This window comes from Vanellus vanellus (assembly GCF_965231255.1).
Source record: "Vanellus vanellus genome assembly, chromosome: 1".
In the NCBI taxonomy this organism is placed as follows: Eukaryota; Metazoa; Chordata; class Aves; order Charadriiformes; family Charadriidae; genus Vanellus; species Vanellus vanellus.
Window position 1 is genome coordinate 139,650,507 of NC_138905.1, and position 14,686 is coordinate 139,665,192.

The 14,686-nt window shown below is 40.9% G+C and overlaps 1 protein-coding gene across 1 annotated transcript in view; it reads left to right on the plus strand.

The window, feature by feature from the left end:
• The window catches only part of ARHGAP6 (Rho GTPase activating protein 6), a gene marked incomplete at its 5' end in the record, with an annotated part of 348,127 nt that overhangs the window by 307,394 nt on the left and 26,047 nt on the right, over positions 1 to 14,686 (plus strand). The window contains 2 exons of the mRNA XM_082498508.1: positions 7,147 to 7,403; positions 12,283 to 12,478. Of these exons, the coding sequence (XP_082354634.1) occupies positions 7,147 to 7,403; positions 12,283 to 12,478 (453 nt within the window). The remainder of the gene's footprint in view (positions 1 to 7,146; positions 7,404 to 12,282; positions 12,479 to 14,686) is intronic.

The window sequence follows — 14,686 nt, forward strand, 5'->3', positions numbered from 1 at the left end:
AAAGGCCAGGAGTATGGATGTACCCACTCGGGCAGGTCCCTAGTCCTCAAGCCCATAGGGAATGCCTTCCTTCCCTTTCTTTTGGGGGTTTTGTGGGTCTTTTTTTTTTTTTTTGGTAACTAGTCCAGCTACACCGTTGTGAGGAGGAAATGGTGAAACCAGGCCGTAGGACATTGGAGGTGAAGCAGGGAAGCTGATTTCCAGAACACTTTATACAGATGAGTTGCATCTGCCTTAGTGCAGACAGCATTTCTGTCCCTTGAGCATCATGTTTACAAGCACTGTTGCCATTTGAAGAGTATATAATTAACTCCAAACATTTTAAGTTTCACGTATCTCATCCTGGGAGACCCCACATACCAGGACAAGTAACAGCTGAGGGGGCCATGTTGTTAGGTCTTGCCTGGAGTATGTGCCACCTGAAAGGTCTTTTTTTTTTGGGTGGATAGGCTCCTGAAGGTTAATCCTGATGATCACACAGCACCGTGTGATCTTGTGTGTGGGTTGCAGCCAAAGATCACTGAGATGTGTCTGGCATAGGAAGCCACAGAGGTGGAAAAAAAGGCCACCTTGCCGATCACCAGGGACGCACGATGGAGGCCTTGCTGCACGGCGCACGAGGCGCCAACCTTGTGCAGCTCCTAGTATGTGTGATCAGCGTTGTGTCTTTGTGCGTGGGCAGCTCCTGAGAAAGAACAGGGAGGACTTGTGTCCTTGGTCTTGCCCGACAGTCCCACACCTTTAGCACTGACGTGACTTCTGGAGTTGTTCTCTCCGAGGAGGTACCACCTCTCTCCGGTTTGTGCCCAAGATGCTTCTTACCCACCCCACCCCAGCAGGTGGTTGTGCTTAGAAAGCATAACCAAAAGGACACAGTACCTATTTCATCTAGGACTATTTGGCGATCTAATCACTCATATTTTAGGACTTGGTCCAATCCATGGAGTTTTTGCTCTCGTAACAGCATGTTTTATTTAAATGGATGAATGCATCAACCTTTCTATCTGTTTAGTGAGAGTTTCAGCAAACTGTTATACTTCTGAAGGCCGACAAAGACACGAAAGTAGAATTGAATGCACTGTAAAGGAGATTCATATCTTTATTTTGTCCTTTTTGACAGGTACGTCTGTCGTCATCTCATTAAAAGGGGAAAAATTCTAAAACAAGTGTGTTTTCAATTGTTTTTACATCTCTGAGTGGCTTACCAGAGCAGGATATAGCGAAACTTGCCGGATGTAAATAGACTAAACAGGACAGCAGCACTCCACCCAGATATTTAAGCAATGTTTTCAGCTTCCATCATTCAGTTTCTTTGCTTTCCTCTGCCCAACCTCCTTGTTATTAATGGCCATCATGACTCTCAATTGTGCTGTCTCCAAACATTTGCTTTAGCTGCTGACAAACAGTGCTCAGGCTGGAGGAGTGGTAAAATGTCAGTGCTGCTTGGAATAAGAAATTCTCAGGATGCTCTGCGTTCTGGCGGCTGGGTACTGTTCCCTTACAAATTCACTGCTAATTTTGATGGCAGCAGAAGCGGAGCCTTTTGTCTGTCTCCTGCCAGTGATATGGTGTCAGCGTAAGCATGCCTACTTGGAAAGTACACACAGGCATTCCTGAGAAAGGTCCCTCCCAGAAAGGATTTCTCCTAGAATATTTTATCAGTAAACCAGCTCCATTTTGCCTTGGTTCCAGTAAACCCTACAGGTGAGCTAAGAGACCTGCTCAGAAATAATAATCACTTGTTACGTGATTTGTTGAACAACTGAGAATCATCCCTTTTGCTGATGTTTCTGTGTGGAATGTAAATATTTGACAGGTTCATCTGTGAGGCTTTAGTGGAGCTGCTCGGTATGCTGGAGTTTCCAAGAAAAGGCCTTCTTGGTAACTCTGTGGCATATGCAGATCCATCAGTAGATGTTCGATTTTTTCTTTAGTTCAGAATTCTTGAAAACATCTTCCATGTTCAGTTCCCAGCCACACTTAGTAAATTTAGAGGTATTTCTTAATGTTTACATTTGTTCTTCAGTACTTCAACTTACCATGATGTCAATGTGCCTTGGCACAGCCTAAGGAGAGAACCGAATAGATGAAGTTTATTTTTTATTATAATTTAGCAGAAATGTGGTTTTTTCAAAGCTTTTCCAGCACCCCACAGTGCTTTTTAAAAAAAACTTCGAAAGTGTTTCTCGTGCTCTTTAGGCATACAAAAGGTTTTTTAAGCAACACTGTCATATTTTGTACTAAAGTCAACTAAAGGCCTGAACAACCTCTTAATTAAAAAAAAAAAAAACACAAACCAAAAACAAAAACCAAAGACCTACCCGCAGAATAAGCCCAAGTAATTGGGCAAGCCTTATGTCACTCCTTGAAGGTCAGTGAGCTCCAACTAGATGGAGAAGGGAGTTTCAGTCACAGAACTGATGCTGAGAACATTGTCTTATTTCAAGTCTTCTGCAGTCAGTGCAGAATTTTGGTGAACCATCAGATGGAAGGAGTTTTGCCATTCCTATTATGGATCAAGGTGTCCATTTTCCTTATTTTCTTGCTTCCATCACTCTCTCTGTGGATCCAAAGTAATTAATTTCAGTTAGCAAAACAGAATTACCCAGTCTGGCTAGCTGTGGAGGTTGACTTAATGACCCCTCTCCATCTTCTAAAGTGTATTATTCTCTGAGCTGTCTCCCACTGTTCCTATCATTCAAAGAGAGGTAGTACAAGCACCTCCGTAGATCTTGGTCACAGGGCTTTAGCAGCTCAAAACCAGCACTTAAGCTGTACTTAAGAAAAAAACCCCAAAGTGCTAAGGAGACTATTTAAAGTTGCTATATTGTTTGCTGTTCACTTTATTAACATTGAAGGCCTCATTAGGGCCTAGAGTGTAGACCTCACTAATTCTTAATAGACTATTATGGTTTGTGGGATGGAAGCCACGATTTTCACCAGCTGAAACTTCAAAGAAGTCTTTGAAACTGTACTTGGATGGGTGGCATGAGGTCAAGTAAGCTAATGGTATGGGTCAACATCCTGGATATCATCATTTGATCACCAAAGAAAGGGATTTCTTGTCACTGAAACTCTTATTTGGTCTGGCTGGGAGCTTCTCTATGACATGCTGCTTTTTATTAGAAAAAGCTGATTTGCCACCACAGAAAGATTTCTTAGGAACATACCAGTTTCAATCAAAATTTTGTTAAGAAACTTCCCTCAGCTGCAAGATGGACTTTCTGTTAAGAGAAATTATGCACCTCTCCAAAATAGCAAATTGTCTTCTTTGCCAGTAAACACTAAAAACCAGAATGGATCAAAAGGCAAGTCCTTATGTGCTGCTGGCCAAGGATATGAATATGTTTCCAAGCTGATTGCCCAGTCTGCCAGGTCGTTTCACATTTTTACATGGTGCTTTCTGCAAAATTTCTTTGTAAGTTGCCCACTCTCCTAATTGAATAAGTGATCGAATTTTTGTTGGGTTTACAGAGAGTAACCAGCTTAGTAACTTTGGCACTCACTCAGTGTATATACAACAAACCAAAATTTGAGCCCCTGCTCTAAGGAACGTTTCTTCAAAAAAATGAAACATCTCCAACAGTGGGGAATCCCAGCCTACAGCAGTAAATAGGCAGTTGCCACACTTACCTTGATCATGAGACCAGAGCCTCAAACCTACACATCCTACATCTGGGTCAGTGCCCTTTTTTGCCCATCAATGGGTTGCTAAATACTTTGCATGACTACAACTCTTCTTTTTTTCTAATGAATCTGAAATGTCAAAAGGGCTAGCATTCACTCTAATGGACATGACATTACCTGTCCAACAAAGAAATTGTTGGGATTGAATACTTCTGAAGAGTGGTGGTAGTGGTGGGCAAAACATGCTTCCCACCACCAGCCCCCATGGCACACACACAGAGTAGTTTTGGTGGGAACTTGAGGCTGTAGCCAGTCTGCGGAGGGTGCAACCAATTCTCTTAATTTCAACAAACGAACAAAAAGTTACTGGTTTTGCCAATTCTTTAACATAGTTACACTGCCAGCCAGCATCACTTCCATCTGTATTTAGTCTGAAAATCAGCCAGTTGGTTTTCATCCAGTTCCCCATCTCTGCCAGACATTGAGAAATCGGGGAAGTGGTTCATGTCCTCTGAGAAGGAGGCCTACAGCAAAGCAGCCTGGAGCAGAGGCTCAGGGTCCTTTCCCTGCTCCACAGGGATCCTGAGCAAGAGCAATTAAAAACCTGGCATCCCGCACCTGAGAGTTTTCAAGGAGGAGCAACACCTACCTCAAAATACCAGCCTTTACATAATGAAGTCAGGAAAAGGGTAATTTCAATGAAATTCTTTTAATGAAGCAGTGCTGAGATCTCATCTGCTGCTGGTCTTGTCCTAATTCATCATAGTGCTGTAGGGTCAATGGCATCAGCATGCTGTTGGGCATCGCTGGGCTACATACTGCTATCCCATCCCAATTTGAAACACCAAGTGGCTGTGAGCCAAAACCAGCAATATTTCTTGTTCAGGATTCCATTTGACTCCATGGCTTTTCTCAGGAAATGTGGATGGAGGGATGCTGGAGGTATGGATTACCTGGTTACACAGCCAGAAGGGGAGACGTTACAGATGTGTGTTTCAAGTTTGTGGTCTTAAATGTTCATTGGGAACATAATTCAGAACAGTAAAAATTTTTGATACTAATACTCTCATTATTTTATAGTCACACTCCACTGGGTGCAGGAGGGACTGGTCTGACTCTGAACTCCTGGAACTGGCAATCCCCGCATTGCATGATACCCATGTGATGATGTTCTTTCTTGTCCTAAATTAAATGCAGACGCTTTTAGATATCATTCTACTCACAGGTCACCTCCAGACTTGCTTGATATGTGAGGCTCTGCTTCCTGATTTAGTTTTGTCTGGCCACCAAAGTTAGTTCATGTCTTAACATTTCATACTTCTAAAGAACAGTAATGTTTCTCACCAAATCAGAACAATGGACCCTTGTCTCTTTGGGATCATAGGCTAGTCTTGTCCTCACTCAAAATTCATAAAATATGCTCCTTTTTTCAATGCTGTACTTTAATCTTAAGGATAATGCAAGCATAGATAAAATTTGAAAGTGTCATCAAAGATATAGTCTGACTTTGAGTCCCAGGAGAAACTTTGGCCTTCAGTCAGTTAGACTAAAGAGAGGATGAATATATAAGGATTTTTGTTTGGATTGGGTTTTTTTGTTGTTGTTTGGTTTGTTTTGGGGTTGGGGTTTTTTTCATTTTTTCATACTTGAACAAAACTGTGCTTTTCATCTCTAGGGCTTTATTTATTCCTGATACAAGCAGGTCTGAAGCTGGAACCTGGTAAAAGTTGCACTCATTTTCACCAGGATGAATAGAGTCAGTAGCTAGTTTTCTTTCCATTTGAACACTAAACAGTTCTTGTTTGCAGTCACGGAATCACGGAATCATGGAGTTTCAGAGTTGGAAGGGACCTCTAGAGGACATCTAGTCCAACTCCCCTGCTAAAGCAGGATTGCCCAGAGCACATTACTCAGGACTGCATCCAGGCGGGTCTTGAAAGTCACCAGAGAAGGGGACTTGACAACCTCCCTGGGCAGCCTGTGCCACTGCTCTGTCACCCTCTCCGTAAAGAAGTTTTTCCGTGTATTTGAACGGAATTTCCTATGTTCTAACTTGTGCCCATTGCCCCTCGTCCTGTCGCTGGGAACCATTGAAAAGAGCCTGGCTCCATCCTCCTTCAACCCACCCTTTAGATACTTGTATGCCATCATAAGGTCTCCCCTCAGCCTTCTCTTCTCCAGGCTAAAGAGTCCCAGCTCTCTCAGCCTCTCCTCATAAGGGAGATGCTCCAAGCCCTTAATCATCTTAGTTGCTCTTCGCTGGGCATTCTCCAGCAGTTCCCTGTCCCTCTTGAACTGGGGAGCTCAAAACTGGACACAATATTCCAGTTGTGGCCTCACCAGTGCAGAGTAGAGGGGGAGAATGACCTCTCTCGACCTACTGGCCACACTCTTCCCTATACAGCCCAGGATTCCATTGGCCTTTTTGGCGACAAGGGCACATTGCTGGGCCATGGATAATTTACTGTCTACCACGACCCCCAGATCCTTCTCCTCAGAGCTACTTCCCAGCAGGTCTGCCCCTAACCTATACTGGTGCTTTGCATTCTTCCTCCCCAGGTGAACCCTGTCGGACCCGATAGTTTTGATTCTACTAATCTGAGATAGGTCTAAATTTGAAACTTAGCTTTCAGCGTAAGTAGTTGTTGGCCTGATTCACTGTGGAACATTTTTCTGGTTTGTAAAATGTTTGAGCATTTACCTTGAGACTTGACTTATATGCTGGTTTTGTACATTAGAGTTCAGTTGACATGGGATGGGATTATGTTCTTTTTGTTATTTCTGTATCCTGTATTTCTGTATGGCCATGTATATTTTTGTGCTGTTATAAATGACCTTTATACTGATATTCAACTGGTTTAATCTGACCAGTATGTTAAAGTAGTATAGTTCTTGTATATTATTAAAAACATATCCTTGAAGGTGTTGTCTGTATAGTGGATGCATTTACAAGCTCCCTGTACAGGTAGGTGCATACCCTCCTGACCTGTAATGAGACCCACGCACATGGTCATACCCCTTGATTCTGGTGCCCTGCACCATTTGTGAGAAAGAAGCACGGTGAAGGGGTCTGAAACATGAGAGAGCTGTGGCACGGTCCAGCTACACTTCCCAGTCTCAGGATTAGGTTACCGGAGCCTCTGATGGCCCTCTCCGCCATCTAGATGTAGCCAAAGGTGTCTCTGACTTCTAGTTGCTTTCAGTGGAAATGAAGATGTTAATTAGATCTGTTCCCAGTCGATTTTCCAAGATTCTGTGTGGTATATCTTCCATGATCCAACTAGAAACAGGATTCGGATACCATGGGCTACAATTATCTGGCACATCTCCACTATTATTTTATTCTTTGAATGTTGTTATTATTATTATTATTATTATGTAGTCCAATACCTCATTGGAATTATTATATATTTAAAGGGACTTCAGATTGGTTTTCTTTTTAGCAGCTTAATACTTAATTCTTTTTGTATTCAATAAATATCAGATGTTCAGTAAATATTATTTTGTTTGTTGTTGCAGAATTTATTCCCCAGGCTTTTGGAATGCCGTTGTCCCAAGTGATTGCTAATGACCGGGCCTACAAGCTCAAGCAAGACTCTCAGAGAGAGGAGCAAAAAGATGTTTCAGATTTTGTGGCCTTTCTCTTGCCGTTTGGAACTAAAAGGCAGAACAAAGAACTTTCAAGCAGTAACTCATCTCTTAGCTCAACCTCAGAAACACCAAATGAATCCACTTCTCCTAACACACCCGAGCCAGCACCGCGAGCAAGGAGGCGTGTAAGTAGACCCATCACAACGTGGTGCATGCCAGTAGCTCCAGAGGGTCTAGCTGGAGCAGGAAAAAAACCCTGTTGTGTCTGTGGATTGTGGAGTATTTCTCCTGTCATGTTCAAACAGTGATTTTTTTTTTTTTTTTGGTGGAAGTTGGCTTGGTTAATACCAGAAAATTCTAACTCTAGTGGAAATCTTCTTTCTCTGGTGTTGATGGGAAAAGATCATATGGACTGTGCAAGTCCCAAAGTGACAGAGAGATTATTTAGAAGTCTTCCTGTTCACTTCCTTTATCTATCTCCTTCTGTTTAGGTCTTTTAGATTCAACAAATTCCATCTGTCTTCAGCCTCATTTTTTCAGCAGGGAGAGACTAAACCTATACGATGGGTATATATGTATGCTTACAGTAATTTAGCTTCATAAACTCAGAAATAAATCTAACTATTAATCCCTATCCTAATATTAATAAAAATCCCTATGGCCTAACTCTGATCATGTCCTCAGTGGTAAGAAAGAAGTTGTCAAATTAAATTTCTACCAGGCTCTTAGAAGGAAATTTCTGCATACAGGTTATGAAAATGCCTTTGGCAGCAGAACACACTGCAGTAGATTGGACTGGACGTTAATGCTGCATGCAAGATAGGTACCTGGTAGACCACTTATTTGCAGGGTTCAGTTCCTTATAAGTAAATTCGATGTTCTGAGCTTTACAGTTTTCCATTACTGCAGCTACTAACAGTATTAGAATTTTTAATTTTTTTTTTCTCACCATGGGATAGAGGTTCTAAAATTACCGCTTTTTAATTCCAGTGGAATTAATTGCAGTGGAGGGAGAAAAAATGCATAATAAAATAATTTTAGTAAAAACCCCTTTTAAGTAGCCTGAGAAAGAATTTGGGGTACAAGAATAGACCCTGGAAAATAAAATATTTTCTCAGGATCCGCACCTTCTTATGCCTAGGATAAAACCTGCTTCAGAGAAATGCTGTGTAGGGCTCTTCAAGCCACGGCACTAAGAAGGGTAGAACTGGAATAAATTGCAAATTAAGAGAAGATTGAAGAGCCCCATGACCTGCCTTCTTTCCCTCTAGCTGCCAGCTGAAGCTTATACTTGAAGTGTCTGCATTCTGTCTGGAAATAGCTGAGGGCACGATATTTGGAGATGTTTGCATTCTTATATACGTGTAATGCACATCTATTGGCCTGTCTGGACCATATGAGCAGTCAACTGTGTTCGCACAGAAGTGCAAAGTACACTTGAATATAAGAGTGAAGGGAAACCCACCAACTTCTTTCAGAATTTGGCATAGGCAGTGACAAAAAATAGAAATTCACTGTATATACCCATTGGCTTCAGAACCTGTTTACATGTGAGGGAAAGATATTTCACGCGTCCAGATATGGGTCATCTGCTGTTCTTTTCATTAAGTGTGTTAATGCCATGCATGTGACCAGCCAGCAAGCAGAAGGAACCCAGAACCTTTGTTACATACAAGGGATGGAGTTCCATCAGGACCAGGTTCCTTGGAAGCCTCTGGGGGTTTTGCTTGTTTGGGTTGGGGTTTTTTTTGCTAATATGAGGATTGCAGCTTTCAGGGTGTTGAATTTGAGCCTTTAGTCTGTAGTCGTGGGAATGCGGTAGCACATAGTTCACCTACGGAGAAGTAAGAGTAGACTAAGGTGGACAGTGTGATGTGGAGGGAGCTGCCATTTTCTCTTGGGAATGAGCTTCAGTTATTCAGTAATGTACTTCATGAATTGTCAATTATTTAACATTAATATCAACTCACGTCCCATATCTTGTCCGTCTTTGGCCTTTATACTTCTGCTTATCAGCATACTTACTCTACTCTTTTCTAGGGGATGGTAATGAAGCCTGCACTTATCTTTTATCTCTTGGGCAGTGTTGCACTATTTTCAACTATATCAAGGCAAATGCTTAAAAATGAAATTGATTCGTTAACACATGCAATTGACACAACCACTTTCTCACACAAATGCTGCACAGACACCTGGAGTGCAGTCCTCTTAAACTTACACCAGAGGGATTATTTATCACTGTACCGTTCGCTTCTTTGCAACTTCTGTGTATTCCAGTGAGTCTTTTAAGCTCTTAGCTGAGGCTTTCAGTAAGGGATATAAGGTAATGCTGGCTGCAGAGTGCTGTGGTTATCTTTCCTCCAAGAGCCAGGCAGAAATCACTGTTGCTGCATTTTCTGTGTAGGGTTTTTGCCCAGCAGTTAGTTGTTGAGACCCTGGTCATCCAGCAAGGCATTTTCTGTGTGCTTATTAGAGAGAATATTCCGATCCTCTGTTAATATATTATTTATATATTTATATTATGCAGCCGAAACTATTCAAGTACCAGGAGCTCACTCATGCTGCTTTACTACTCGCCAGCATAATGTATGGAGTGAAAATGGATCTGCCATGGATAGGACTCGATCCCATGCATACTCTGTAATATTGCTCTTCTTTTCAGAAGAGAAAAGCCTTCTGTAACCCTTAAAAAGTAAAGAAAAGCTCCATCTGACCTTCATTCACACCTGTCCCTCTGGCCTTCATTTTCTTTTCGCTCTTTCCATTTCCCCTTTAATCTCCCCTTTCCTTCATGTTTCTGCGTGTTTACCTTAAGACTTGCCCAGTTTATTTAGACTTTGAGCTTGTCATGGTGGAGCAGGGACTGGTATCCATTGCGTGCAAAGTAGATAGAACTTGATTTTTCTTCAGTTGCTGGGCATTGCAGTCCAAGTAGCACTGCGTCTGTGTTAATAGTCCCGGAGCGGTGGGCAGCAATGTGCATGATTTCCTGCATCATTCCTCAGCAGTCCCTTAGGTCTGGCTGAGCCCAAACTAATAGTTCTGGCTGAGTTTGAGTTGGATCCAGGGAGTGTGTTGGTAGTGTTTTCCTCTGCACTTTGAAATTTAAAATCAGAGCTGGCCTGGACTTGGTATTGTCAGGCAGTACTGTACTTCAGCCACTGAACTCAAGGTCACTCTTCCTAAAGCCAGCTCAGTGCCCCAGTTAATCCACAACTTTGATAAAATGCCCAAGGATAATGGCGAACTGACTGTATTTACATCTATTTTAGGGATCTGAATCCGACTTAAGTGACTCTGTGATAATAATGATGCATAAGGTGAGGATGCTTTGCAGACAGGGAAGGACCGGTAAAGGCAGGGTGTAAAGGAGGGCACCTGTCATACAGGAACTGCCTGGGAGCTGCAGCGGTGAGGATGGTGTTAGGATTTTCAGTGTTAGTTGATTAATTTTGATGTCTGAAAGCCCGAACTCTTAAAAACAAAATAGAAAAATTGTTCAGTTGGAATTTTACACGCATGGATCATAGCCAGAGATTCTTCTTTGGTTTGGGCTTGGTTTTTTTTTTTTTGTTTCCTTTTGGCAGGAAACAGTAAAGGGAATCAAGCAAATGTATTCCTCAGAGACATCAGAAATCAAGGTCAAAGTTGCATTATAAAGGGTCTGGTAATTGTTTAGAGATGTGGGTCCAAAAAAATCTAAAAAATTCACTGTGTTTTATTTATAAGCCTTCCATGAGTTATAAGAAACAGAACTGTACCTGATAAGTTACATGCTTTTTAAAAAAAATATATTATGAACTAAAATATTTTAAATTCATTTGAAATCTCAGTGGACTTTGTATGAGTTGCCTGCCTATGAGTCGGAAATGTTTGTAAAGTTCAGTTGTCTAGGTTGGTGGAAGAAAAAACTTCTAGAGCTTGAAATTCCCTAGCAGTTATACAGTTCACATTTAATAGACATAGAGATCTCAGCAGTTTATAAAATACCTGTCAGCAGAACAGCATGCTTTTAAGAAATTAGAGTTCTCAGCAAAATTTTGAATGGGGATTCACATTTTCTTCATTATTTCTTTGCATGACATGCTTGATCCCTGTACAGTACACTTTATGTTATGGCAAATGTATCCTTTCTTTGAGAAAAAAATAAAATAATTTACAATAGATATTTTAATGAAAATTAAAACTGATATTTTTCTTCTTGTTTTATTATTATTTATAAGCCTAGATGTCCCCTAAAATTTTTTTGCCTGGTAAGTTTAGTAATAACCGAAGGAAATGGTCATTTTGAAGAGAGGGTAATCTTGTGGTTTGAAAAAAAACATAATCTTAATTTTCAACATTGAAACATGCCATAAACCTCCTGCTGCTTGTGCTGCTTTGTTCTTTACAGACTGCCTGAATGTCTGTGCCTTGCTCTAATCCAAACAGTTTTCAAAGCTTTCATTGGAATTTTAATGATTTTAAAATATTAAGACACATGAAGTAGAACTATCTAAAAAATATTACCCTTCTACTTCTCTGGTGTGTCTTTGTTCTGTGATAACATGGGATTATTTCAATCTCTGCAGTTGTATGTATTTGTGTTATTAGTTAACTGTATGTGAGGTATGGTTGTAAATTTGGTTGCATCATTTTCACCGATACAATGGCCCAAGCTGCAGAAAAGTAGGCAATCAGGTTTAAAAATGTGTATATATCTCCATGCACATAAATATTGTACTGCTGAGGTGCAGACACAGACCACGATTCATCCTTTTCCTGCAGTGTGTGCAGGCTTACAACAATAAAAAGGTGTGCCGAGTGAGTGGAAAGCATTTATTTTTTTCAACATCTAATTTGTATTCCTTGTAGCCTGGTAATAATAGCATTGGTGCCATTGTGATTTTCCCATCCATTACACTGATGTTGTAACTTCATTAATTTACAAAAACTGTGTAGCAAGTTGTATTTTTATATTAGTCTGTTTAAAGTGCAGGGAGGCAGAAGATTTTGTCAGGTAAGGTCCTGTGGTGTTTAGATTTCTCCATCCATACTGATTTTTCGTGTGTGTTTATTTTACAGGGCGCAATGTCTGTGGACTCTATTACAGATCTCGATGACAATCAGTCACGATTGTTAGAGGCTCTCCAGCTCTCTTTGCCAGCAGAAGCCCAGAGCAAGAAAGAAAAGGCAAGAGATAAGAAACTAAGCCTGAATCCGATTTACAGGCAGGTTCCCCGGCTTGTAGATAGTTGCTGCCAGCACTTGGAAAAGCATGGTAAGAATATTTTGTTTTCCCAGGAGTGGCAGATATATTTTTACTATAATATAAATAAATGCGTATTTTGAGAAGCAAGCATGTACTTCCAATTGCAAGGACATCTTTGAAAGTCAGATGCTTTCCCCTCCTATTTTGCCTCTTGCTAAAGATACTGTCTGACAAATAATTCCTTAGGCGATGTCTTCCCAAACTAAGGATCTATGCTACAGGCTTGAAAACTGACCCATACAGCACGGGGGAAGAGACGTTTCTTGGAGGTCAGTCATTTTGTGCTAGAGGGCTCAGCTCTGCAGGAGCAGCTCTTCACACCCCACGGGTTTACCCAGGCCTCGAGAACGGAAGGCTGAAGTGTGCCAGTCAGCCTGGAGACATTCTTTGCAACCAGTGGATCTTAAGGTGTAAGAACTAAATTAACCGTTTACCCTAAAGTGCAAGACTTGATTAGAAACAGCATTTGAAGGTAGAGGCTCAGAGAAATTAAAAAATCCCATGCTAAATTATATTAAGCTCCAGGAAGCTTTTTCCTGTTTGCTACGAGGCTTGCTGCCTACTCAGTTTGTCCCTGGCTTGAGTCCTCCTGACCAGCCTCAGGCTCTGGCCGGCTCTCTCCAAAGGGAATTATAAACTCCTGCCAATATTCTTTTCACGTCTTCATGATCACCCAGACGCAAACCTCCCACCAGCTTTACGTAATGCAGAAACAATAGTTAATCAAGGTATCTGTTCAACATCTCTCCCGATGTATCTTAGTCTTGTAGAGATTTTTAATGAGAATTGAAATAACTTGGCCGCAGCAAGGCGGAGCTATCACATGGCCAGATAATAAACAAACCATTAAGTAATGGTGACTGCAACACCAAGTGATGCATTTGATGCCTAATTTGACCAGAAAGAAATAATTTACTGACTCTGAATGAAAGGCTTTTGCAAACAAGGGACTGCAATTTACACAACAATGCTAAGCTTTTACAACACATAATTGAAAACCATGTTGCTTACAAATATATAAAGGAAAGCTGCGAAAGCGAGTCATTGTTAGCCTTTTACAGAGATTAGATACCGTGGCTGACAAGTAAGTGTGGGGATGATTAAGTTTGAAAAGAATGACTCTCGTCCCTTTAAGCAAGCGTAGCTGAGTTTGGAGAACCTAAAAGTGTCTGAGTCAGCCGAAAAAGCCATCCAGCTGGGTATCGTTTGGATACTGTGATTTTATGTCACTTGAACATCTGTGACAAATTTTTTAATCCGCTTAACCCACTGTCATAAAAAAAGGTTCTTTTCTATACAACATTCTTTACTAAAATATTTGCTTTACATTAAAGTTTCCTTTTAAAGAAAATTTATGATTTTTTTTGTGCATTTTCTAAGAGTGCGCCGTAGTACTCCATAACACAATAGTCTGAGGTAATTTGGGGCAAATATTGATGTTCTTCAGTTTTCAATTTGATCTTCCATCCACAAAACAGTCATTTGGATTGGTTGTCTTTGAGAAATTTAAAGATTGCAGAAGACAGACACTACTGTTTGCTCATTGACTTTAGGGATAATAGAGGACTTTCTGTTCTAGCAACAATCCTGTAGTAAAATCATTACAGTGCGTATGACAGACCAAGTTTCTGATTCTGAAAATATTTGCCTGTATGTATAAGGCCTTTAGGCCAATTTTTCAGCAGCAAATCACCTAGGGGTTTCTCATGAATGCTTTAAATGATCATTTTGAACATTATATGAAAAAAAAAAAGGTTATTTTTTGGCCATAAAAGCCCCTGGCCTTGTTCACCTTCTCTGGGATCATGTCCAAGAGTTGTAAAGGTTTGACTTCCTGCAAACCTGCAGTGTAAAACAAATACTGTATGTTTCTGCAGGGACTGGTAACCAACCTCCAGTTTTCACCCAATATGAGTAGCTCCTTCTCAAATGGTTCCCTGCCAATGTTCCTGGATTGACCAAATGTTATTCTATCAATTTAATTGTCTGTTATCCAAAGACAGAAGAATATTTGAAGAGAAGAGCCATGTTGGGACTGAAAACTAAAAGGCGGAATGCTGTCTGAATTTCTCTGATGAAAATCTGCAACTCCCAACACCGCTGTGAAGCTGCACATCTCTAGCAAGCGAGTGTAGCCTCATGCCTGTCGAAAGGCATTTGTTTTGTAAGGTTCTCTCACATCTCCTGTGTATCAGTAGAGAAAATGAACGTTGCAGA